At 36.5% G+C, this 27,817-nt stretch overlaps 1 protein-coding gene across 7 annotated transcripts; it reads right to left on the reverse strand.

The window, feature by feature from the left end:
- Positions 1-108: 108 nt before the first annotated feature.
- ZFAND4 (zinc finger AN1-type containing 4) lies at positions 109-27,349 on the reverse strand. 7 transcript variants are annotated; one of them, XM_014064578.2, is made up of 10 exons: positions 27,195-27,349; positions 24,523-24,720; positions 21,841-21,916; positions 21,262-21,329; positions 18,023-18,209; positions 16,971-17,118; positions 13,632-14,768; positions 9,392-9,443; positions 5,854-5,967; positions 109-3,757 (listed from the first exon to the last, which is right to left on the reverse strand). In XM_014064578.2, exons 2-10 carry the CDS (start codon positions 24,704-24,706, stop codon positions 3,597-3,599), a joined length of 2,127 nt encoding a protein of 708 aa, XP_013920053.1. In that variant the 5' UTR covers positions 24,707-24,720; positions 27,195-27,349; the 3' UTR covers positions 109-3,596. The 7 variants fall into 7 exon arrangements, 6 of the variants coding, with proteins under 6 accessions (XP_013920053.1, XP_013920054.1, XP_013920057.1 ...); XM_014064579.2 differs by having other exon boundaries at positions 5,854-5,964; positions 27,195-27,348; XM_014064581.2 differs by having other exon boundaries at positions 3,022-3,757; positions 5,850-5,964; positions 27,195-27,348.
- Positions 27,350-27,817: the final 468 nt, after the last annotated feature.

Here is a 27,817-nt window from a genome sequence, read left to right on the forward strand (position 1 = left end):
TTAAAACTGAGTGCAATAGGAAGGGGTTACTTAAGATGTATGGTAAAACTAGAGATAGGCTTAAGAATAAACAGGTGATGAATGGAAGTGGACTAAATACAAAAACAGCCAGTGCAGGAAATATGTATTTCAAGACAATTTGGTCATAGAGACATTGAACATCATTTCAAGAGAAAGGTATGACGAGTATGCTGAATAGAATTGTTGAGATCTAAAAATAAAAAGGTGAGAACTTTGAAAAAAAAGACATGTGCATTGTGAAAGTTGTTCAATTTAATCCACTGTCCTCTGTTTTCAACATACATCATCAGTACATACTTATGGGAGGGAATGGGTCCAAAACATAGCTCTACCTTTGAATTCTCTCTAGTTAACATTTGGTGAGAAACTAATTTGTTAGTTTTCTTTTCAACGCATCTGAAACAGCCCTTAATCTTCATTATTCAGCACTATAATTTTGAACTGCAAATGTGTTTTCTATTATATGCTCCATTGGGACACTCCTCTTGAGATGCTTTTTTGCTTTTGACTCTTTGACAATGTTCCAGGTGAACTTGTACTCTGAGAAAATCAGTGTCACCATCTCATTATTATGCCCAAATAATTCCCTCAGACTAGAGGAACGAACTGCTTCTACAAGTCTCAGCAGGAGGAAAAAATAACCTTTCCCTAAAATTAGCTCTCTGGGCAGAAGAAAGCGCATTTGTCACTGATCAGAATCGACAATCAAGGTATAACCATCATAAGCAACACAAAAACATTTCTGAGGCTGGCTTTGCCCTTTCTATGCAGTTATAGAAACAACAGATGGCCCTGTGTGCTGATTGGATGTTTTGGAAAAGGTCAGAATCCTTTTTTGGATTGGTGAAAGTCTTGATAGATTTACTCACTGACTTCTACCAGGCCAGCGCTATCCACCCTGCACCAGCATTAATATGCTCTGGGTCATTGGTCTGCTATCAAACCTTAATGTGAGTGGAGATTCTCAGTCATTCAGGTCATCAATGTCCCAAAAGTGCTTTCTCACAGGTAACTCGACTATTTTTCCTTGACGAAGTAGATACTGAAAGGATGGTGGGTGGGGATGGAAGTATTTCTTTGCAGTCATCTGCTCGTTAGTACTCACTTTCTCTCAGAGCCATTGAGGCCACTTGGGGGTTTATCTGTGCCCCCAAGGTCACCTGAATCAGAGTGCAATTGGTTGTGAATCTTCTTGGAACTTGTTGTGGCTCGCCAGCTACCATTGGAGCTGGGGCAAACTCGGAAAATGAGGAGGTTGGGGAGGAACCTGGCCAGTTCTGGAGTCTGAGGCGGGTTCTGATGGATGTTCTGCGTAGGATGCAGAGATAGAACCTGGGCTGTTCGACATTTCCCAGCCACAGAGAGTCATTTGCAAATGGAGGCTGAGAACTGATAGGAGAGGAGAACAACTGAGGATAAGGAGTCGACTTGGGAAGCAAGGCACACATGCATGCTGAATGGCCCCCCTAGCTGTGGAAAAAATAGAAGGGGAGTGGTGGTCGTAGGAGACATCAGTTTGCATTTCAGAAGATTTGGATCATGTTTTGTGCTCAGAGATTGCTTGCCAGAACTTAATTTGCAGCATTTCTGCTGGGAGCTCACGGTCTGGCAATTATCTCAAAGAACTGATAAGGTCTGTTACTGCAATTAACTCTTTGCAGGACTATTGCCTGAACTTTTCAGTGGGTGAATGCAATTAATTCACAGGAGATAAATAAAGAGAGGGGGTTTGGGACAAGGAGTCTGTTTATTGGTTCTGCTAAGTTAAGAACAGAACTGCTGAAAGGGCTGTGTTGTAGACTGGAGATAGGTGGTGTCTTATTCCTCCTCTGTTGAAGGAGGACTGTGCAGTGCACATTAAGGAAGACAACAGCCTTAGCATTGAGGTTTACAGACCCCCCCCTCCCCAGAGATCAAGATTTATTTTTTCACTCACCACCCTTTGAAGCACAAAAATGGGAGTGATCAGAACCCTAAACCACCAGGCTGAAACTTTGCCTACCAGGGAAAAGAAAAAAACTAAAATATGTTAGAACTTATTCTAACTGGGGCCTTCATCAAATTAAAAACAACAACACCCAACTCTTCCATTATAGGGAGGGGGGGGGGAGGAACAATAAACATAGCAACATTGCCATTCCATGCATTGCAGGAATATCTGAAAAGCTCAGGAGAATTTTCAACCAACACATCATACATGTAGATCTTACACTCAAGAATAAACTAATACAGAAGCTTGGCCACCCCAAGGATAAAACACCCAACGCAAACTGAGTAATGTGATATATGCAATTCAATGCAGTGAGATGTGCAAATCTGTACATTGATGAAACAAAACCACTTCACAAGTGCACGGCAGGACAAGATTCAGCGACCCATCTGCATTTGAAAAGGTCACTTTTTTTAAGACAGCAAAGTCCACATTTCAGACAGAGAGGACCAATGGTTTGAAAGAGTAAAAGAATCCATCCAATCCATCTTAGAACTAAACACTCCTCCCTCAACATAGGGGGAGGAATAGGCCACTACTTATCTCCAGTCTACAACACAGCCCTTTCGCAGTTCCAAGAACCAACCAACCAATTGCACACTGATTCAGATGATCTCTAGTGCACGGATAAACCCCACAAGTGGCCTCAACAGCTTTCAGATAGAATGCTAACAACCAGATGGCTGCAAAGAAATACCATCCTTCCATCCCCATCCACCATCTTGTCAGAATCTATCCTTCCATCACCTCACCATCACAACTGATGAAGCTTGGTGGATATGAAAAAAAACATTTTTCTTCTTCCTCAAGGAAGAACAGTCCAGTTGCCTTTTGAAGAAGCACCTTTGAGATACCAAGCCTTAAGCATTTTTTATATTCCTCCAACTGCCAGCATGCTGTAAAACAGCAAGTCACTTACTCTATTTATTACATAAAAAAGCATATTTATTCTTTTTTGTAACAATATCTGAAAGTGTTGTAAGATCCTTAAAAAACACAAATCACAATAATTAAAGCGTCTTCTATTTAATAACAAGAAAATCCTTCCTTTGTTTTTGCTTTTTAATCTGCCAGATAAGAATAATGATCTAACATGATATGTTACTTCCAGAACAGAAACATGGTTTTCAGCTGGTTTGATGGAATACAAGGCCCTTCACTATGAGAAAGTTGGCCTAGTACAATGAAACCTCAATACTAAAAACTAAAAGAACATTTGAAAACCAAGGGATTATAAGACATTTTCAATACAGAATCCTGTCAAGTCTCATTATAATGTGTCTGTGTGCATACAAACAGACACACACACATATATACATATATATCTGTATGTATGTATGTACTCTAAAGTGCATCTTTTAAGACTTGACGAGTGAAAGGACATTTTCAATTATAAAATACTTAACACAAGATATATAATAATTGTTAAATCAGAATGTACATTTTTAAAAACTAATGTTTAAATTTTGATTCACTAAAGAATAAAAGATGTCAGTTACAAGAGTGTTACATCATTCTTCAGAATTATAGAGCTTTGGATGATCTTGTTACTTGCAAGATTTGAAATACAGTAAAGAAAAACAGTTCAGTCACGGACCATAAAATTATGCTTAGATTTTGGGAAGCTTTGGTGCACTGACAACAGGATTGGAGTCCTGCAAGAATCTCCTTCCTGCATTCTTGTAGTCATAAGTACAGGTGTGAGTCTCTGCATAGCGATGAGTTGCGCAGAAGTTGTTTCCACATCTGAAGAAAAAAAACGAAGGGTTAGAAAATAGAAAGACAAAAACTAAAAAAAAAGTTTACAAATCTTCAAAAACAAGACAATAAAAAAGAGCAACTCAAACTATGGGCATGGATGTAAGTGGGTGTGTGAGTATACAATTATAAAAAGAACATTTTAACATTTCAAACACTCATATTCAACCTTTCTTTCTAGAACATATAATTTACTAGAAAAAAATGTTAAATAAAGCAATAGAGACCACATTTCAATAAATTATTTTCTATTGTCAGCTTTTTCAAATCTTTGTTCTATGACTTTCTTGTCCAAGCAATTCCCCATTTTTTAAATATACTAAACCAATGGAAATTACTAGTTTAATTTTCCAATGTTTGAAACAACAAACCTGGCAGATAAGAGAAACTGTTAACACAGATTTTTAAATACTGTATTTTACCCTCAAAATGAGGTTCACAAAATATAGGCATTCTTCATCACTTTTTAATTCTGTAATCTCATCTTCATTTAAGAGGACTTTTGTTATGTTGGAAAACTGGAGTAAGAAGCACCAGTTGATGGAGGTATTTTATCAATAAAGATCAAAAAATGTTTTACAATTTTTAACTTTTTCCCACTGAAGATCAAAAATGATCCCTAGCTAAATACAGCATATTTTCAAAACAACAAACAATATTCCAAGAAGGAATAGGACAGGAAGTATAAATTCAATACAAAATGGCCTTAATGAATCATTTTATAGAAAAATGGAAACAAAACCATTCCACAGAGACATTATGAACTGATAAATTCTTTTTAGAAACAGAAAAAAGAATAAAAACTAAGGAATCTCTATCAGATAAAGTCATAAAACATTCTATTAGGTCTCTTATGAGAAACTTCAATGGTAGACCCCTGTGGTGGTTGATTTACGACCGAAAATCTAGAAGGCATTTTTTTGCCATTTTGTTGCAAGGCACAGATCAAGACTCAAAGGGTTTCTTAAAAAAACAGAGAAGGGAGGGAAGCTAATGCTAATCAGTAAGGGTGGTAATATTCAATACTGTATTTGGCAAACTTGGAAAACTGCCATATAGCCTGTAATCCACAACACAAAAATTGACAATTCCAGAAAAAACAAAATAGATATGTAATGCTAAAATTAGTTGGGGTGGTTGTTGCAAAAATGGCAAGAGGCAATCCTATGTATGCCACTGTCCTGAATGAAAGGTAAAATATAAAACTAATAAATAATATAGAATATAAATCCCATAACAAACGCAATTGTGGAATAAAAAAAAAACAAATCACATTTGCTGTTATACAAACAAGCAGTCAATTCCAAACATATGACCCAAAATTACTAAATTCTGAATCAGAATCAGGTAAAAATTCAAGATTTAACTGAAGACTATATAAAATAATGGAGAGTTAGTGTGGTGTTACAATTAAGGATTAGGAGCAGGAAACCCCATGTTGTTCTCCTCCTGTAGGCATGGAAGATTGCTAAGTGACTTGGGGCCAGATCCTTCCTTTGAGCTTTTATCAGTAGCAATGACAAGCCAATTGTAAAAAAAATATCTCTCACTGCACCAGGCTGAAGTCCAAGGGAAGAAGCAAGTGGATGAATGCTAAAATAAGCAGACTCTTCGGCCCAAACACCAAGAAAAACAATCGGCTAAAATTGTTGCCATTAATGTTTACATCCCCAAATCTCATTTATTTATAATAATTCTCTATTTGAAAAAATATTATTTTAGAGGGAATAAAATCCAATTTGTAAGGAAAACAGGACATTTCTTGATGTAAATTTAGTTCATGGAATTAGCAGTGAATACAATAACCCTTCAATTATAGTCAAGCACTGCTAAATTTAAGGTCACCTTCATATTTACATAGAGACAATGAAAGAGAATGACGGACAAGAAACCTGCTTCTGTTAATTTTTAATTACAGGTTGCATTTCTTTTATTTTAGTCTACTGGCTGAAAAGTGAAAGATTGGTCTTAACAGCATTATTTATATCAATAAATAATTTAGCACTTATCCCAATGAATCGCTTTCTATTTGTTTTGCTTCAATAATGGTAAGTAGTTTTAGGATGCAAATTCAACCTACCTACATTCATAGCTAGTTGCTAATCCAGTTTTCTTTCCACATAGGAAGCAATGTTTTGCAATTTTCTTTTTATGCTGAATAGAACAATTCACAGGTGGAAGATGAGTGGTATCACCTGCTTTCAAAAAAGTAAAATATTCATAATTATTTTGTACATTTGCTATGAAATATATGATACAAGGGAAAAGCAGCTGCCAAGAAACACATATGGGTTTTTAAAAAATCAAAATATGGCATATTACTGATTTTCTCAGGCAGCAGTAAAAGTTTAATTTACCTTTTTTAAACAAGTTAATATAGTATATTAAACAACTGTAAAGTTATATTGCATATCTATTGGACCATACCTGTTAATTAAAACCTATTCATTTAAAAAACTTACAAAATTATTGTACTGATAGTTCTTCTACATCAATATGGATAATAGTCTAGTGCTGATTTGCTAATTCAAAACCATCAACATTCATTTTATGCGCTGCTTGTGGTTTTTGAGAAATCAGAGTTATACTTGAGTTTACAAAGGCTATATAAAGCATCAAAAGGTTACTTCTCCAACTTCATTCCGTTTCTTCTGAATTAAGTAATAAAAAAAGAGAACTCAATAGAATGTTTCCATTCATAAAGACAAGATACAGATAGAGATGATGCTAAGAGATAGGTAAACTGCTTCTTGCTTAGGATTTGTTTTGTTAAATATGTAATTTCAACCTGACAGCTAGTATAGTATTATAAAAATGAAATGTATGCTTTAAGCATTCTATGAACAAAAACAGGACAGGGGTTATTGGGACCTACTATGTGAATCAAAGGTTACTGAATATCTTATTTTGAGGAGACACAGATTGAACAAAGCTTGTTTAAAGGCCTCACATGGAACTTTTCTGTTTTACTCAATGGAATGGTGAAAGAATACAAATTGGCATGTTAAATAAGTTCATGGAAATATTTGATAGACAATAAACCACAGTGATACTCTATAGTATAGAAGCTACTCTTCATTTGAAGATGGAGATAATGTATTTACAGTTTCATATAATTAAAACCAACAATGATATTTAGCTTATCTATATGTACTTAAAAGTTTGTGAATGATTTTTAATTTTCAGTATTTCTGCATAAATATGACCTAAAATGTGTCATGTGTTCTACATACAAATCATAAAACTAGATAAAGTTGTAGTTAAACAAATGAGTCAAAAGCAAACTGGTTCATTTATTTATTGTGGAAAATGATGTAAAGCTAGATGTTTGTATGTGGCAAAAGTATGAGAACTGCTAGGATTATCATTTAAATTATCATTTAGGATTATCATTTATAGTTCATTTAAAATTAGTCAGGTTTTTCAACCAATGGGATGATAATCAGCTGTAAGTGTGGAAGATTCTGTCATATTTAAAGAATAGAATTCTGGGTATTTTATCCTTAATTAAATAAGCCAATTCTATATTTCTTCCTTTTAGAATACAGAATAACAGAGTTGGAAGGGACCTTGGATGTCTTCTAGTCCAACCCACTGCCTAGAGTGGAAACTCTACACCACTTCAGTCAAATGGTTATCCAACATCTTCTTAAAAACTTCCAGTGTTGGAGCATTCACAACTTCTGGAGGCAAGTTGTTCCATTGATTAATTGTTCTAACTGTCAGGAAATTTCTCCTCAGTTCTAAGTTGCTTCTCTCCTTGATTAGTTTCCACCCATTGCTTCTTGTTCTACCCTCTGGTGCTTTGGAGAATAGTTTGACTTCTTCTTCTTTGTGGCAACCCCTGAGCTATTGGAACACTGCTATCATGTCTCCCCTAGTCCTTCTTTTCACTAAACTAGACATATCCAGTTTCTGCAACCGTTCTTCATATGTTCTACTTCTAACCATCTTAATCTTTACTTTGTTCAAATACTATCATGTAATTTGATTTATCTTCATTTCTTGTTGTTCCATTTAACAAGCCTTTTTTGTAAATCCAACAGGAAAAAATTAACCAGGACACTCCCTTGGTTTGTCAATTGCAGATATAGTAAAACACCCTTTTCTAAACAATTCTCTTGGTCTGTCAATTGTAAACCAAATTTCAGTATCTCTATCTTGCCAGATAAAATTTGTTCTACATCCAACACATAAAACAATATTTTCCCCCAAAAGTCTATTAAAAGCAGACATCATTACTAACACTGTTGTTATTTTGGCTACTATTTTCTGCTTCTATTCTTCCAAAGTTTCTTTCAGTATTTTTACTCTCACATTTTGCATCATCTTGGCCTGTACATCTTTCCTCTACCTAAAATCTTTAATCCACTATAGTTCCCATTTTTTGAAGTCATGAACTATCTACACGTAGTTCTTGACTTGTGGCCAGTTGTTCAATGACTGTTTGAAGATAGTATGGCCAGAGAAAGGGTGGTCCATAAAAAGCACTTCCAGCTGTCATAAAACATTATGCTGACCCACTAGGGTCACACAATCACTATCTGGGTACTTGACCACCTGTTTGCAGTTACAATTTGTTGACAAGCACTCTGAAATGGTACGATCGCCATTTGCAATCTTTTCTGCCGGCTTCCATAGAGTCACTGGGGAAGCTGGTAGGGAAGGTTGAAAGCACCTGCTAAGAGGATTTCTTCTTGTCCCTGAATATCTGAATTCTGTTCTTGTACCTCGCCAAAGGAGTTCCCTTCCACACATGAAGGAGAGCTGGCATCATATTTCATATTATAAATCAACTTTGGTCTGCTAGTCTGTTCCATAATTTTTGCATGTTGGCTCTTTTTTTCCAGAACTGGTGCCTTCTTTTCAAATATTCTTGTTGGATTGTATTTGTAATAATAGATTGCTTTTTTTAGTCTTTGTTTATTTGTGTCAGGCAAGCAACCTTTCTTCCAGTGGACTTGCAGCTGCTGGTCAATAATTTTGAGTCTTATAGCCTCATTTGTCACCAAATGTCCAGAAACTCCAACACCTAATGCGGTGCTTGTTGACATTGGTGATGAGTGATCTGGTATGGGTATCTGTACACTTATATTGTACACTTATATTATATTGTATATTGTTTATGGAGAGACACATTACATCTGGCTCCTCTAATGGGATCTGTTCAGCATGGTATATGTCTCAGCTTTCTTCCCAAAGCTTCTCAACTCTCTCTCATACACCTTCTCTTCCCTGGGCATGCACTTTGTGCCTTTACAAACGTAACGGGACTTTCTGCATTGCCTTGTTAAGTGGTGAAATCATGTGACATCAAACACATTGCTTAGCAGTGGAAATACTGAACCTAATTGCAGTTGTAACTCATAAACTATCTATATTCTGTCTTACACTGGCTAGTTATGGAGACTGTTTTTCACACTGAATGGGAATTGAAAGCTGCGTATCTGCACTTGATGCATAGCAGCAGCTAATTGAAGGAGCCTCAACACTTGCAGATATGTGACATTTCATAAATCTATGATTTACAGAAAAGTCTTATACAATTCTCCTTTCTGTGTTTATTTAAATAGGGAATCACTATAAATGGCAATCTCTGAAGATTCCAGATTGGTTACTCACCCATTCTTTTTCCTGAAGCCACAATATTTCCATTCAATCCAACTCCAGGAGACTAAAATATAAAGGGTGGAAAGAATAATGAATGTGAACACAAACAATGAATAAATGAATTAAAATATTTTAAATAAATTTCTTCTACAAATCTGAATATTAAATGTCTGATTGCAAACAACTGAATTCTAATAGTAGAGAGAAAAAAAAGAAATGCAAATGTGTTCTGTATACAACTTAATAAAGTTCATTGTACAACATGTAACTAGAGAATACAATTGGCTAGGACATCACACACTTTTAGCATAGCATAAAGGATTTTTAAAAATCCAATTAAACATAAACATTAAATGAATTTGACTAACACTTATATCTCACTTGTTTTTTTCACAACTCAAGCTGCCTTCTACCATGGTACCTCAGTACTTATCATTAATTGGCTCTGGAAGGCACACGAGTACCAAAAATGATTTGTAAAATTATTTGTTATTTATAATCATGATAATTTCTGCTAAGCAATTTATTATTTTTGCAAACTTAATCTGTTCCAGAGTTTTGCCCATATTAGGTGCAGTTATCCAGATCTTTTTTTTTCTTTCTTGGAAAAGAGGTACAATATTTGCCTTTCTTCAGTTCTCCAGCACTACACTTGACTGGTATGATTTGTCAAAGATGTGAAAGGTTCTCAAAAATGAATCTTCAGAAATTCTTAGATGTAATTGATCTGGTACTGTAGTCTTCAGTTTCGTTGATGTTCTCTAACAATCTCGTTACTTACCTGCCTTGCCACTTCCTCCTTAATTGGTCTTCTTAGGTTCATTTGAACAGTTTTCCCTTTAGAAAGAAGACCGAAGCAAAGTAGTCGTTGAGAAGGTCTGCCATCTCATCACTTGTTACCATCTTATTTTTCCACAGTGGCCCCACCCCTTCCTTTCTTTTGTTACTGACATTGTTGACTTTAGCTTCTCTTGTGAGTCTAAATTCCTGTTGCATTCTAGCCTTTATGACTTGATATCCGCAAGTATTAACTACTTGCCATACGGTTTCTTGATAATTGTGTCAGTCTTCCATTTCCTTAAGCACATATGAGCACTTTCCATTGTTTCCTAGTTTATGCCTAGTTTTTCTTCCCAGAAGATTCATATGAGATTGTACAATTCTAGGCACAAAGTCATAGAATCATACGGCTGAAAGAAACCTTGGAGATCTTCTAGTCTAACCCCTTGCCTAAGGCAGAAGTCCTTATTCCATGCTGGAAAATTGAAAAAAAACAACAACTTTTTTTCATTTCATTTTCCAGATATTCATGTATGTATGCCTTCATTCAGATATTTTAGTTTTCAGTTGTTCCTCCACAACCCTTGCTATTTCATTCATTCCATCTTCCATAATCATGACCAGACAGGTCTACATATATTACCTTGGCATTGGTCAATCAAGATTTTCATCTGAATCTATCCTACGCCAAAAAAGTTTTTATTTCTATGAGTTATTTAATCAATATTTACCATATTAAAAATAATATTGATGTATTCACTCTCACAATTGTTTGATGGGATTTTAATATTGTATTATTTTTTAACATAGGCTGGCAAATACTTTAGATTTTGTGAATCACCAGGGAACCTCAGACCACATTTTGCTATATAGTGAATGGAGGTGCCTCTTATTATTACTCTCTGATATATAATGAAATTGTCAAACAATGAGAAGAGAAATCAGCTTGGTTGAGTAAAACATTTTAAAAGCCAAATAAGAGGAAAGCTTGACTCATTATTATCTATAGTTATCCAACGTCCTTGTAATAGCAGGATGTGAAACTGTTCAGCATGATCACATCCTGGTGAGTGTGCCACAAGTATAACTAGAACTCAGCTTAAATCCAGAAACCATGTTCATTGTATTCTTTGCAAGCTAGGTTCACTGACCGCGGCCCTCTCGAGCTCTGTTTTCCCTGGCAGAGGCACTGCAGGCTGGTCCTTCGCTATTTCCAGGGTGGCCTCACAGGTCAGACCTAAGCACCCTGTGGGCTTGAGTTTGATACCCCTGACATACACAAAAAAAATATGAGCATCTTCAGGCAGTGGCATTATACCAAGAGGTTTTTATGTGAGCTAGAAAGGCTAAATTACAGAGTTACAGTTCTGCATGTAAAAATTTATATGTACTTCTTGCAGATGTGCTACAGTCATAGGGAGCTAAGAGATGGTGTATATATTATTAGTATCATATATTTATCGTGGTACTACACAGGAAGTTAACTTATTGTTCAAAATTATGATGAATGGAGTTAAACCCCTTCCTGTTGCAGCACCGCCATAGTTACATGATCAAAATTACAACCACCTGCAGAGGTGCTGCAATGCCTCACACCTGCCTATCTCTCCCAATCTATGCATTTAAAAATGCAAGGAAACCTTTAGTACTACAAGGAAAAGCGCGCACGCACATGCACACACACACAAGCTCCAGAAGTCTCCACAGTTGGACCAAAGCAGTTGCTTTGCAGGAAGTTCCAAACACCCTAGAGACGCCCACACAAACACACATGAACCCTCAAACACTTGGGAAACTCTAGCCCAGCAGAGATACCTGCAATGTACCATGTCAACTGACCTTCACCACTTTCTTCATCTCACTATTTACTGAGGAATGTCCAGCCTGGCCCTTTCCGGGAAAAAGGAAGAAAAATAATTGAGGAAGGCAGCCACTTATTTGCAATGTCTTAAAATGCCCCTTTCCTCTGCTCCCAGGTGGGATGGAGCACCAGAGATGGTTTCAAGCATACTAACATGAGGGGAAAGGGTTCTTAAAGATACATTTTTTCTATTTAATATATAAAATATATTATTTTAGCATTTATTTTTCTTGTTCACAAAGAGCTACCCTGGGTGCACCTTCTAAATAGTGGGACAAAGAACGTGGTGAAGGTCAGACGCTGGCATGGTACAGTGTGTATGGCAGCTAGGGAGGCTTGTCTGGGTCTTCCCAGATGTTTGAGATGGCTGCTTCATACCACTGTGTGTCCTTGGAGCATATGTAGGTTATTCACGTTTCCAAAGGGCCACATGAGCCACCACATTACAATCTGATCCATGGGGCTTCCCTTGAGAATAAAGCATCACCTGCAGAATGCCCCAGTGCCATACTGTGTGATACGGAATGCTCTCTCTCTCCCTCCTTCTTAGTTGAGATGCATTTGACACCCTCTGAATTTCAATCCCATCTATGGTTCATTCTCATTTATTGTTTATATCACTGGTTCCCAACCTTGGCAACTTCTAGGTTTGTGGACTTCAATTCCTAGAATTTTCATTAATGTCCATGCTGGTGGTGGAATTTTGGGATTTGAAGTCCACACACATGCAAACTGCCAAGATTAGGAAACAGTGGTTTATACAGTTTGGGTTTTGTAGAGATTTCCTGTATTTTCTTAGTCCTCACCAACATTGCTCTCTTGCATGTGGTCACTAATCAAATAAATGGAAAATATATGAATAGGTTCTGTAAAAGGATTCTTCCATTCAAGTCTAAGGTCAGATTATATATGAAGAAAAAACAAATTCATGCTTATGTTTCTTTTCATCTTCCCCCTCAAGCTGTGAGTGAGCATTATCTGGAAATTGTTACTGAATGACATGTGAACAATGTCTGTTTATCATAATTGGGAGGTAAATACCTTCAACCTCAGTGAAACATGTCTGAGAAACAAAAGTTCAGAACATATGCATTAGCTAAATATAGGATAAATATACAAAACATATTATCAACATGTTAAAATATAAAACTCACAGTTAATGAATATGTGCAAACATTTGAATGTAAAACTTTGAAAATAGAGTGTACTAATACACAAAATCTAAAATTGGCTGTCTCAATCATTTTGGAAATGTATTACGATTCTTCTAAGGGAAGGAATATTTATATAGTAACTTCACAGTAAACTACAGTATATTAGAAAACCAGACATAATTTACAAATCTGTCTGTAAAAATAAAACATGACTAATCTGCCTCAGAAAAATGGCCATTGTTTAAAAAAACCTAATACATCCAAGAATGGAACATTTATTGAATGGTAACTTCAAAATTTTGAAAGCCAAAACTCAAGCTTATTAAAATATTGATATATATTGAGGTTTTCCAATTTGACAAGTTGCCAGTTTTGATTCTTGACCAATAAATAGGGAGTAAACCCTACTACAAGTACAAATCTCAAATAAATAAATAAATAAAGTATGAATACTTACTAAAAAATATCCAGGCATGTCATTGGGAGGAGAAGCCGTTCTAAAATTTTCTTCTGGAAAATGTTGAAAGTTGGTAGTTAATGAAATACCAGAAGTCCGAAACCTGCTTGTGCCACAGGAATTCGGTAAGCCATCTCTATTTGTGCTTCGGGTAAATGAACTTAGCAAACTTATGTTATTTACAGAAACAACAGGGTCTTTGGAAGCCTTAAGTGCTACTTCTGTGATATCTCTTGCTTCCACTTTAGAATGGGGATCAGGCCTTTTGCTAGGTAAATCCAAACCAATGCCATGAAATCTAGATGTTCTTGAATAAGAGGAATCTGCTAAACTGTGCACCTCCAATGACTGTAGAATGTTTGGGGAAATAGTGGGCCTCAAGCCAGCTTCTTCAAAATATTTGGAGTGAGCTTGAGATTTCTGAGGACTGTAATGCGCCATCTGTGATGAACAATGAAGAGGTGACAGGCGTGTTTTCTTCAGACTAAACTCATGAGAGTTAAAAATATTATTATCTGCTGTTGCAAAAGTCAAAGTTTTTGCGATGGATTTGTTTTGATGCTCTTGCGGTAACGGAAGCGTGGTATTCCCTTCTTCTGATCCAGGCATTTTGCTGTATGAGTCATTGCAAGTTGATTCTGATATCAAGGCAAGAGACTCCTTGTTTGGTAGAACATTTTTTTCTGCAGTATACAGATTTACATTTGTGAGATCTGGATACAAGAAAGGACATCTTTCATTGGATGATATACTACTTTGTGCATTTTTTTCCAAATTTGTGAGTGCAGTTGTCACTTGAGGAACTACATTGTTTTCAGAAAGTTTTGCCTCTCCCTTTTCCACAGATGATACTTTGGAAGACAGTGCCGTGCTGTTAATTGATTGAGATGGTGAAATATTCTCCCATTTGTCATTTTCTTTAAGAAAGTTTCTAGTAATGGATGACACTTTTTTATCAGTATGTGCTAGGGTTGAAAAGGCATTTGGAGATATTCCTGAGTTATGTAAATTTTCAGGAGGCAGACAGGATTGCCCAATATGAGGAAGTGCTCGTAGAAAATTATGACGAACAGCTGCAAGCGAGCCACTAGATGGATGAAGGACCACTGGAGAATGGGGGTTCACTTTGATCTTAGGCTATGGGGAAAAAATGGAAAAGTCATTAGTTTTAACTATAGTGCAACTACAGAAGCCCAATGTATTTCTCCACTAGTTTTGCACTGTAGCATTAACTCTCTTTTATATTTCAATTTGAATGATTTCATAATACTTAAATATTATTCGATATCCAGACTAAATAATAACTTGCTTTCCTTTCAATAGTGATTCTAATCAGTAATCTCTATCCAATTGGAACAGGATTTTCAAATTTTCTCAGGCTGTTGAATCTATTTGGTAAAAAAAATCTGGATCAAAAGGCAAAAACCGGTAGAAAATAGATTGATTTCAAGTGAACTATTTTTTGTCCTTGGATTCTTGTCCAAAGTACTGTACTTGTCAATATGGTTCTATAGATCAGTTGGAAAAACTCTGAATTGGAATGATGAAATCATATTGTGATGAAAATATCACAATATTTAGTACTCATTAAAAATGACAGCTGGTGGGGGGGGGCAGAACTGACGTCACAACGATACAACGTGTGATCTTGGAGCTCCAAGATTGCAGTTGATATTTCTGCTGCTGGACGGTCCTTTTGACCTAACCCGTCCCATAGAGAAGAGCACATCCTGCTGATCTCAGGGATACCGCAAAGTCCCTGAATGATCCAGGAGAAGCTCTTTTTTCTGATGACAGAGACACCGCCATAGAAGCTGCTGAAGTTGGGACAGCTCCAGAACGAAGGAAAGCGGAAGAGAAAGTGTGTCGAATTGGTGAGAAAATGTTATTATTAGAAAAGAGACTACCCCAAAAAAATTAAGTTAAATTAAAATTGAAGACAGAAGAGAGTAAGTGTGAGATTAAGCCATATTAAACTGAGTGTGGATGGAAGGAGAGAAATTCTCACAGAAGCATTGGTGATAACCAAAGTCAGGCTGATGGAAGGAACAGATGGAGGGTCTCGAGTTTTTATAAGATATGCAATGAACAACAAGTTCCGAAGAGAAGTCCATACAAGACTTACAAGAAAGCAACAAGAATACTAATACTACAAATGGCAAGAGATATAAGACTGCACTATTATTGGAAGGACACAGGTTGATGTAATGAACGTTCATAATAAAAATCAAGTTAAGCTTAGTTAATTTTAGAGTATTATGTATAAAATGGAGTGATAATAGAGTCATTTAAATGAGTAACAATGATAATAATCTGTGTGTGTGTGTGTGTGTGTGTGTGTGTATGTATGTATGTATGTATGTATGTATGTGTGTATATATAAGGAGGAGAACCTTGTGGCTTAGTGGTTAACACATCTGCCTAAGATGTAATACAGCACAGGTTCTAATCCCAGTAAGGGTATGGCTAGCTGATGAGAGCTAAATAGCTTGAAATAGATCTATACTAGTCTCCCTTTATTTATTTATCAGCACAAATACAACATATACACACACGTTTGATAATATGAAATTTTATATAAATTGTAAATGAGGACTATGAGAGGATGCTTAAAAGTCTTGCTATTAAATACAATCAATTTTTAATTAGAATATGCTATAAAGATGAAATGTCACTGGATGATTTTAGGAGGATGTAATGGAATGCCATTATATAGTTTTACTTTAAATTTAGAATATTTTATATAAAAGAATGTAATAAGTTATAGTCAAATGAATGTTTAATTATATATATATATATATATATATATATATATATATATGTGTGTGTGTGTGTGTGTGTGTGTGTGTGTGTGTGTGTGTGTGTGTTTAAATTGAAGAGGGATGATAAGTCAAATAAATGAGATATAAACGAGGTACAATAATAGTAATGAATATAAATATATTTGATTTAATAATGAGAGTTGAGAACAAATGTGATGACTATAGAAGGGATGCACATAAATCTTGTAACCAACCAACACACTACCTGTAATTTGTAATGGATGATGGTTTTATGTTTTGTTTGTTTGTGTTTGTTTAAAAATAAAAAGCTTTAAAAAATGACAGCTGTTGATCGACTAAAAATGATAGCCTTCTGACATGGTAATTTCATGACACAGTCATGATGGTTTTTTGGGGGAAAAGTACATTATAATGGTAAAAAATGGCACGATTGTGTACAGCTTATATAAATTAATTTTGGATGATATACTGTGTATTGAGTAATATCTGTTATTTAAAGAGGCTTTCATTGTTTTTTACTGATATCTGGAGATGATCTTATATTTTATGACTTTACCTTTTTATTAAGATTCATGTTTTCCATCTTTGCCTTTAGCAGCTTCATTTTATTCATTGTAATGGAGTTCTCAATAATCTGTTGCCCAGAAGGAGATATTTCTGTGTCTTCATCGTCATCAGCATACAAATTATAAACAGAACCACCACTGTGGCAAGAAGAAAATTCAGATGTGGTCTAGTACCGTACATGTTAACACTTTGTAAGTCAGAATTACAAAAATATAGCAAAAGAGTTTCTGAAACAAAACAGTGATATTTTTATATTTCAAAAGCATTTTTACATCAAATATCTTTTAAATCTAATTTTTACTTGAGAACCTGTCCTTATATGTGCCAAATAAAATAGCACCTTCTAATAAAAAAGGGACTCTCTCTATATGTGAATATGTACACGTGTAGGAAAAACCTTGTAGACATTTTTAATGAATGTAATAATCTCCTTTTCTCTTTTCCTTCAGATACCATTCACTGGTCCTTTTCCATTGTTTAGTCAATACAAATATATTAAAAATCAACCAGGACCAGATATTGTTATCACACAATTGGCATTAAACAATTTTTGAGAATACATGTTCACCAGTGAGTAAAAACATTTTTATTCCTATGGGCTTTTAGATTTTAAGTAACATTAAGCAAGCTTTAGTAATATAAGAGATTGTTCTCATTCTAACAATGCTACTGTAATTGGGACAGCTAGTTTGCAAGTTTACACATTTGCTGAACGTGGTTATTAAACAAGGGCCACCTATATTCTTCTTATATTTATATGCTTTATTTATTGTTTGAATTTTTATTTTATGTTTTAACTATAATTCTGCATTGCATTTTTCTATTTCTATTTTTCTTAATATCAGCCAATCTGATCATTATTTTTGATGCCCTAATTTGCTTAATCTCTCATTTATCATAGCAACATTTTTATTCTTTATTATGTACCTTGTTTTCTGAAAGTTCTTCCAGGAGCAGAATGCACTGGAACCTGACTTAATTGTAAGTGTGCTTAGATTTTTCAATAACATTTGAATATCCTTAACATTACAAATAACATACCTTAAAGATTCAGATAATGGTGTTAAAGTTCCATCTCCCCTGTCCACAACTCGAAAAAAGTTCAGCTGGTCTCCTTCTTGGTAGACCAAGAATGTAACATGTTTACTGGATGGAACCTTTTCCCAGACATCATCTCGACAGGGCCCCATGTATTCTGCTATTTCTTTAATTGGGTCTTCCAAAGGAACTACCAAGAAAAGAAACATGAAGAAAAAAGATGGTTTGAAAGGGACTACGTTTTCATCTGAATGCTGACATGAAGGACATGTTTACAGAAACTCTCGTTTCTAATAAACCAAGTAAAGCATTATGCAACCTTATTAAATAAACCAGATTTAGTCACAAAATCCTATTTTAAAATAGAAATAAAACTGGCTTGAGGGTGCTGAATATCAACTAACATTTCTACTGCTTTACAAAAATTATATTAGGAAGATCAGTAATATCAAAAGCATCATGGAGCATATAAGATCTTAGATACAGACCAACAGCGCCCTTCCCATAATTGCATAATTCTCTAGAAAAGTGTTAGCTATAATCTTCATAACCTGGTATTTTCTCCAAGTCTTGCTGATGTACTACAATCCACAATTCACAAGTTAGGTGTTTCCATTCAAGCATAAAAGTGACATAGTGAAACAAATAGGAACAAATTTGTTGTCACAGCCATGAAAACATGTGACAAAATTGTGTACAGGTGGTCCTTGACTTACAATCGTAATAATTGAGAAATTAAGTGGATCAATACATGACTGCACTTGATTTTATTAGCATTTTTGTGGTGGTGATGGTTAAGCAAACATGTTTTCCATAATGGGTGTTTTTTTGCCAGAAACCAGAAGCATACACCTCAAATACCCCTCAAATTGCCAAAAATCAGTATTGGGTGACTGAGATCACGTGACCATGGGTGTATGTGTTTGCAACCACTTGAATTTTGAAACAAAGTACCATATTTTTCGGAGTATAAGAGACACCTTTTTCTCTCAAAAAAGAGGCTGAAAATCTGGATGCGTCTTATACATTGAATATAGCATTTCTTGCTCCCTGAAACTCCGCCCCTTCACCAAAATGGCCGTGCATAGCTTTTAGAAGGCTTTAAGAGAACTCCTGGGGTCTGGGGAAGACAGAAATGAGCAAAAAGCGGCCCGTTTTTTGCCCCCCCCCTGCCTCCAGCAGCACTCTATAAGCTTCTTAAAGGTTATCCATGCCCTTTTTTTTGAAAAAAAATGGGCAGTTTTTTGCTCCTTTTTGCCCCCCCCCCCAAGAGCACTTTACAAGCCTCCTAAGGGCTATTCATGCCCCTTTTTTGCAAAAAAAACCAGGCCGTTTTTGCAAAAAAAAAACAACCAGGCTGTTTTTGAATTTTTTTAAAAAAATTTCCTCTTCCAAACCTTGCTGCGTCTTATACTCCGATGCGTCTTATACTCCGAAAAGTAGCTGTGGTACAGTTGTAACTTCAATAGTCACTAAATGACCGGTCATTAAGTAAGGATTGCTTGTACTCTTTTCTTCCATCAGTCTTGATGAGATATAATAATGTTTCATTAATGTTCACTAGAACACGTTCTCAGTATATTGGTTTCAGACATATGGTGTGAAATCTTTAACACAGAACTAAACCAGATTCAGAGGATCTAATGGGCTGTAAGAATAACCCTTGAGAAAGAAGAGGAAAAGCTGTAACCAAGATATTGTTATGTTTGTTTTTAAATTTTTGTCTATATCCCCCTTCCCCGGTTCGGGTTGTGAGCCGCCCTGAGACCCCCTTCGGGGGAAAAGGGCGGCATACAAATACAATAAACTGAACTGAACAATGGTCAGATAAAAAAATGTTAAGTCCAAGACAAAAATGCAATTTAAGAAAATTTCTCAGCAATAACCTTCCCTTGTTTTCTTAAAAATAAAGGGAGGCACTTTCTGGCTTGCAAGATTCTGTTACTATAATCCTAAAAGTAAAATGAATTTAAAAAATAAAATGAAAGCAGTATTAGTATTCAGAGCTTTGATTTTTCTATTCTTGTCTATCTTGAAGGATTGACAGAGAGAACAGATATTTATATTTGCTGAATTAGTCATTTGGAAATTCACCAGCGCTGTAACATTTAATGATAAAACATCAGCGTGCTCTACCAGTACTTTTTGTTATAATTTAGAAGTTGCAACTTATTTAGATTAGGCTCATAGCTTGTATTGTATACTACAAATATACTTCAATAACTGATTGGAGTAAGCCCAAAAATTAAACTGGATTTTATCTATTGATTTTAATTACTTAGGAGTTGCAACTTTTCACGTGAAGAAATGATCTCAAAAATTGTCTATGCAAAATTGTTTATGTCTTTAATATGTAGAGAAGGCTCAAAAAACCTTGTTGGATGAGAAGAGGTATTTTTACAATGGTTGCAGCATCTGATGAGATCACCTGATCATAATCTGTAACCTGCCCAGGTGGCTTCTGACAAGCAAGGTCAATTGAGGAAGCTTAACAACTATGTGATCCCCTTACCTATGGTAAAAAAGGTCGCAAAATGGGGTCTGATCACATAATGATTGCTTAATATCTACATCAGTGACCAAAATTCCAGAACCACTTGGGGTGTTAAGTGAGGACTACTTGTAATTAGCTTCCTTGCAGCTGCTTCTTGAAATTGACAAGACCCTAATATCCCTGTAGCTAGCATGTTAGGAAAATAGCCAATGTCAGTGCATTCCTTTGGATGTGTATTGCCCACTGTGTGTCTGCTTTCAAGAGCAATTCCTTCAATTAATGTATATACAAACATTAATTTTCTTAATAAATCATCCTCATCATCCCAGTGCTGGGGTGAACATTCCACCATGAGGGAATAGAGGAAAAAGGATAATAAGATTTGCCTTTTACCCGGCTTCAAGTTTGGAAAAATTTTCCTGTAGTTTGGCCTTATCCATCTGTTTGAAGTTGTAGCCTTCTATCACTCTAAAACATAGGAAAGCTAATGTACAATCATAAATACTGTTGTGGTCAGGTGTTTTTTTCCACTTTGCTTATTAACCAAACTGCTGGTCCCAAATGTGGTAGCTAAATGGGAATTACCTTTATAGTGCATATGGTAGTATGTTATTAAATTAAAAGGGAAGGGAAGATAAATCATATACTGTACTAGCCCTAATCTTTTCCCATTCATTGGGAAATGATAAGCATAATTTTAGTTTATGCTCTCTATAAAAACACAAAGATTAAATATAAAACGGCCTACCTCTTTTTGTATTAATAGGACCACCACGCATTGCTAAGATCAGCTTCAAAGTACATCCTTCTGAAATGCTGTAAACAATCAATCAGACATATTTTGTAAGTTTTTCTTCTAGAAAGAGTGCAGAGAAAAGATGATTAGAAGTCTGGAGACTAAAACATATGATGAATGGTTGCAGGAACAGGGTATGTCTAATGTAACAAAGAGAAGAACCAGGGTTGACATGATAGTAGTTTTCCAATATTTGAGAAGCTGTCACAAAGAAGAGAGGGACAACTTATTTTCTAAAGCACCTGAAGGCAAAACAAGAATTTAACGGATGGAAACTTATCAAAGAGAGAGATCCAACCTAGATCTAAGGAGAAATTTCCTGTTAGTGGGAATAATTAATCAGTGGAATGACTTGCCCCCAGAGGTTCTGGGTGCTCCATCACTGGAGGTTTTTAAGAAGAGAGTGGACAACCACTTGTTCAGAATGGTATAGGGATTGGATTAGAACACCTCCAAGGTTGCTTCCAACTCTTTTTTAATATAATCAAGACATATTCAGAAACACTTGAATAATCACATTTGAATACTCACTGGTAATCATTCAAAGAATAGTCATCCTCCAACTCCACATTATTCCAGATTAAATGCTGCTGAGATACAGGGATACCTTGAAATATTAGTAAAATTGAATGGATATATTTACTTTGTAAAACTATGACTAAAATTACTAAAAGTTATTTATTTGGATATATATTCCTCAGAAATTATCACATTTTAAATGAAAAACATGATTTTAATTTGCATGAACAACATTCCTGACTTAAGCTCCTTATTTTTAGGGCCAAGATTAAATCTAAATAATAGTAAAAATCGCCTTTAAGTAAGGCAGTTAATACCAGTTGGTTAGTAGTAAGAAATAACAATAATCTTATATTACCTCACCAAGATCAGGGTTAATTTCATTAACTACTGCCCTACAATTCTGCAATTTGATCAAGGTGGTATATATGATTGTTCCTTTCATTTTATCCTTGTAACTCAATGAAGTAATTAGGCTGCAAGTATTATAAGACATTTGGTAAAATTCACTTGGAATTAAGGATTTGAAAATATTTTTTCCAAGTCAGAATAATCCACATTAACCCTAAGGAAGGGCTTGTCAAATTAGTCCTTAGATATTGCATTTACAACAACATGGAATTTGTAAGTGAGGAATGAAGACAATGATCAGGTTTATGGTCAGCATGCAGTATTCTGAGAGAAAATGCAGTAATGCTTTTCCTCACTTAATGAAGTAATTTGCAAATTACCAGCATTTTATTCTGCTTTCATTTAATTACATGAAAATGATACTTAAGAGAACTGTCTTAAATCCAAGATTGTTATACAATTCATGTACTATAGTATTTGACTGCTCACTGCTGTTTTCTAACCTCCTTTCTCACTGATAAGGTAAAAATGTATTTCAATGTCGCTGCAAAGGTTTGGATTCTTTACATAGGAGAGCTAAAGATGACAATGAGCTGGTATGGGTGAAAAATGCTAGGAAATTTCTTTGCATAAATTGGGATATGTTTAAAACAAAAAAATAGCAATCAGTTTATTAGCTGTCCAACAGGCTGCAAAAAGCAATTGTAAAAAAAAATCTAGAGTACCTGTGTACGAGTGCAGTGAGGAACAGGGAAGGAAGGTGCGGGGGTGCATTCCTCTGTACAAACATGTGGAGATCCAGGAAGGAGTCTGCCGGTGGGTGTGAGCATGCAAAGGGTGAAAGAGGGTGCCGGTGCATGTAAAGAAAGGATGGGCGGCCGGGGACACATTTACCTGGGCTATTTGTCACATTTCCTGCCAACTTCCCATTAATTTTGCTAATGGGAAGCTGGCGCAGAAAATCAACAACAATCCTGTTATTGAAGGATGTTGTAACCAATCATAACTGCAAGATGGTTGCCAAGCACTCAAATATTGTTCATGTGACTGTGGGGGCATGCAACAGCTGGAACTTCAAGGGCTGGTTCCTTTGTTAAGCACCACTGTAATTCCAAACAATTGCTGAACGAATAATTGTGACTTGAGGACTACTTGTATTTTTTGGTTAATTTTCTGGTGTATTGTGGAATTCTGTAGACATAACATGCAGGTAGCCCTTAGGTAATAACCACTGGGACTGGGAACTCTGTCGCTAAGTGACATTGTCATAAAGCCAAAAAATATTGACATAATGCAATGGATAAAAGAAATAAAATAAAAAGTACTCTCTAATAATTACTTATAAATCTATGGCCGTAATAAGTGCTTCACTACAATGGAATGCTGAAATTTATATCATTTTCATTATATTATCTCACATTTCATGAGCTTCAAAAATGAATTGATATGATCCATTATAAGAACGTTTTTGAGAAGGATATTTGAAGAAGAAACATTACAGATGGACCTCACTTATTAATTGCCTTATGCAGTGATCAAAGTTATAATGATGCTGAAAACATAACTTTGCAACAAGGTGCACACTCAGGACATTTGTAGCATCTCTTTGTCACATATCTGCCACTAGTTAGTACATATAATGGGCCTGGTTGGTTTTTATCCCCTCACAGAACAGAGAAGTTGGAGAGAAAAAGATTATAAGATAGTAAGCAGATACACAATCAGGTACACACTGAAATGAATCTGCTAGTCTGGCTGTCTGCCTACTATGCTCAGGACTGGGAGCTGGGAGCATGCTGGTGCTAGAACATTCCTTTGGATCGGTATTTCCTACCATGTGACTGCTTATACTGTTCCCTTTCTTTCCAATGAATCTAAATACAAACATTAATTTTCTTTTTGCTAATTATTCCAATGAGCATCTAAAAGGGTGGGGGAGAAAAAGGAAAACTTGAGCTAAAATCAGTTGTGGTCATATGATTTCCTTTAGTGACCGCATCACTTAGCAACCAGGTTGCTGGTCTCAATTGTGATAATTACATGAGGACCGCCTGTGTTTGCGAAAGGTATCCTACACAGAACAGTCATTCATCATCCTTACCTCATATTGTTGATTGACAAATGTTATTATAATTTGAGCTTTTATAAAAATACATTTGTACTGATATTTTGACCCAAGCAATTATATATTTGTTAAATTTTCATCCAAATTTATTTCAAGAACATCAATATAAAATATTTTATGTTCAAATTTTTGACCAGACATTTAATTCTGTTGGTATTCCCTCTAAAATTGAACTTTTAAATTTCAAAACTAAACCCTGATGTAAAAAGAACATGTACCTTCCAGTCTCTGGATTTTAGCTTTCACAGAAATAACTGTTTCGAAAGGAGACACTCGCAATTCAAAGCATGTTCCTGTAAGAGTTTCAATGAAGAGCTCCATGGTCTCATAGAAAGTAAGTTTGCAATGACATGATCCAACATTATCCTCATTGAAGAAAGGGGGCTCCTTCTTGCTGGCCATTCTAGTTAGTATTCCTTGTGAAAAAAATCAGTTGGGCATTATATCTCAATTTTAACTCAAGTCAGCTCTAAACAGGAAAACTGGTTTTGTTCATGTTTCAAGGTTAAGAATCATACAAGATCTGTTGTCATAACATTTAGGAAATAACATTAACATCTATTAAAAGCATTCTTTAGTAAATGTACTAAAGCAACAAAACAAATTTCATTCTTTTTTTCCCCACCAGAAGTACATATTTAAAGGCAAAAAATGTAAATACCTGTAAATAAATGACTTCTTTCACTGTATTAATTTATTATAACAGAAAGAGTACACAAAAATTCAGAGCAATTGTCTATGGAGATTCTCAATCATCCAGGTCATGGTTGTGCAAAAGATGCTTTTCAAAAGGCTACTCAACTTTCTTAGCTTTTTTCCTTTGAAAATGTTTCACTTCTCAACTAAGAAGCTTCTTCGTGGGGAAAGGAAGGATTTATATTCCTTATATTTATATTACAATTCAGAGCAATTCTTCGCATGAAAATACAATAAGTCTCACCAAAGAAAGATAATTAAGATTTTCCTTACAAAAAGACCACTTTGGTGCAAGCAAATAAGTAGATGGATACCTACATTACACTAATAATTTAGGAAAGTGAATCAACTGAGATCAATTTTGTAATAGATATCTTAAAAACATTTCCAGCCCCAAATTCCTACATGTGTGAAGAATCTAAACATTTGGAAGGTTAGAATACTGTTCCCGGGAAAACAAGCCAATAGAGAAAAGCATTTCCATTAATGTCAACAGCCAATTCTCAAGCAATAAAAATAATAAAGATCAAGTGTGGTATAATGATCATTACAATTGGAAATTCTAAAACCACAGAAGATAAAAAAACTATTATGTGAATCATTTATTATTAGAAATGGAAGATGTTTGTACTCCTGCCAGCAGTGTACTCAGAATATTCTACCTATGCTGAATGACACAAATTGTTTCCTGTATGTTTTTCCAAAAGCTCTTATTGCAAAATAAGATGCAGAACTGCACTAACATGTTTGAAACACAGCGAGAATTCAGTTACTGAGCTACAATTGCCTATTTTGGTCTTGCTGATCCATCCCATGCTAAGCACTCTGGAAAATCACATACGTGATTTCACAAACAATCAAGTAGTGGAAAACTGTTATTGTTTCCATGGAACCAAAGAAACTGATACGCTCTTGTGATCTTTTTGCCTTAAGTTAACATTAGGTTTTCAGCTTTTTTTGATGGGCTGACAATCTATCAGTTGTGTCAAAATGATTCTTGCCCTCCACCATGCATAGCCATGCAGATATATTAACCCTCTGCATTACCAAAAGTCATTTATGTCCTTTATCTCTAATAATCACTACAGGTAATCCTTGACTTATGACCACAATAGAGCCCAACATTTATGTTGTTAAGTGAGACATTTGTTGTGAATTTTGCCTCATTTTACCCCCTTTCTTGCCACAGTTGATCAGTAAAACACTGCAGTTGATATATTAGTAACCTGGTTGTTAAGTGAATCTGGTTTCCCCATTGACTTTGCTGATCAGAAGGTCACAAAAGGTGATTAGATGACCTTGGGACAAAGCAATGGTCATAAACGTGAGCCAGTTGCCAAGTATCTGAATTTTGATCATGCGATTATGGGAATGCTGCAAAAGTCGTAGCTATGAAAAATAGTCATGTCACTTTTTAAAGTGCAGTTGTAACTTTGAACGGTCACTAAATGAACTGTTGTAAGTTGAGGACTACCTGTATATTACCAAAGGTTATTTATGTTCTTTATCTCAAATCATCACTACTGTATATGCCACACTGAAAAATAAAAAATAAAATAAGCTCCAATGTTTGAGTGTACACAACTATCCAGCAAAAGAACCGGGCCTTTTCTGACTCAACCCTCCTCACTCCCATCTACAATTATAGAGAATAGGCCAACGTGCAGAATAAATAAGAGCCTTTTTGGTATGATTATTTAACCCTGGTGCAGCCAGAAACAGCCTTCCCCCGCCCCCCACACACAGGATCGGGGAAATTAAAAAAAACAACTTGCTAGTTGCGACCCTTTCTGTTCTTACGGCCAGGGCGGGAAAAAGCCCCGAAACCCAGGAAACGATCAAGAGGACGCCAGAAACAAAAAGCCTCAAGATGGAAGCGCCGAAGGGAATTAAATTGTCCTTTTCAGGACTGGGCTCTTTCGCCCCTGGTTTTGCCAGCAGGCCCTTCCCGGGGAGCCTCTCGCTTCCCAGCTCGCCCCGAAGGGAAGAAAGCAGCCTCCCTAGTCTAACTACTCCCAGGCCAAGGAAGATAACAGGCCCCACTTCGGAGCCTCCATTGAAGCTTTGATGGCCACCGGGGCACCGGCTCGTGGGGGACGCTGAGGGGGGAAAGAGGAGAAACGGGCGGGCGCAGCCACGCCTGCTTCGCCCCCCTCCCGCAAGGCGGCCAGGTGTGGAGACCCGTCCTCCTCACCTGCCGTTTCCCGCCACGCAGGGCCCCGAGGGAGGGGCCGACGCGCCGCCTCCCCCTTTCAGGGAGCTGCCGAGGCAGCCATGGAGCGGAGAAGACGATGGCGAGCGGAAGACATTCAACCTCACGGGAGGACCCGTTCCCTCCGCCCGGCGGCGAAGGGGCGGTGCCTTAACCCGCCCTCTCCCGCCCTTTGTGACGCGACAAACGGGCGAGTCCGGTTGCTTAGGGACGCGGCGCTCCGATCCTTGCGCGGCTCGGAAAGTGGCGGGAAGGGTTGGCTCTGAGGGGGGTTTGGCGCCTCAGCTGAGGCAACGCTTCGCCGGGGAATTCCGGTGCTGGAATGCGGTGCCACCTCCCCCCCCCCCCGCCCCACATATATCTTCTTAGGCCCGGGACGCCTTTCACCCTTCATTTGTTCGTCGTCAGTCCTCAAGGGGTCTCGAGACCTCGTGTCTGTCCAGAGGGCAACCGCCAGATTCGCTTGCCCGGGTGGCTCGTCCGATATTTTTTTGGGGCGGGGGGAGGGGGACTTTTCCAGCCATCTGTTTTAATGGAAAAAAAATGAGCCAGCAGTATGTGATGCATCTGCCAAAAAAGTCCTAGGCTGCATTAACAGAAGGATA

This window comes from Thamnophis sirtalis, unplaced genomic scaffold (assembly GCF_051295495.1).
Source record: "Thamnophis sirtalis isolate CommonGarterSnake01/CBP01778 unplaced genomic scaffold, rThaSir2_p1.2 scaffold_12, whole genome shotgun sequence".
NCBI lineage: Eukaryota > Metazoa > Chordata > Lepidosauria > Squamata > Natricidae > Thamnophis > Thamnophis sirtalis.

Coding starts and splice junctions, on each gene's coding strand:
- ZFAND4 (XM_014064578.2), bottom strand. CDS start 24,706: ATGGCCAGCAAGAAGGAGCCCCCTTTCTTCAATGAGGATAATGTTGGA. Junction 21,330..21,840: donor TATTCTTTGAATGATTACCA/GTGAGTATTCAA, acceptor GATTGTTTACAG/CATTTCAGAAGGATGTACTT. Junction 17,119..18,022: donor CCATTATCTGAATCTTTAAG/GTATGTTATTTG, acceptor TTCTTGCCACAG/TGGTGGTTCTGTTTATAATT.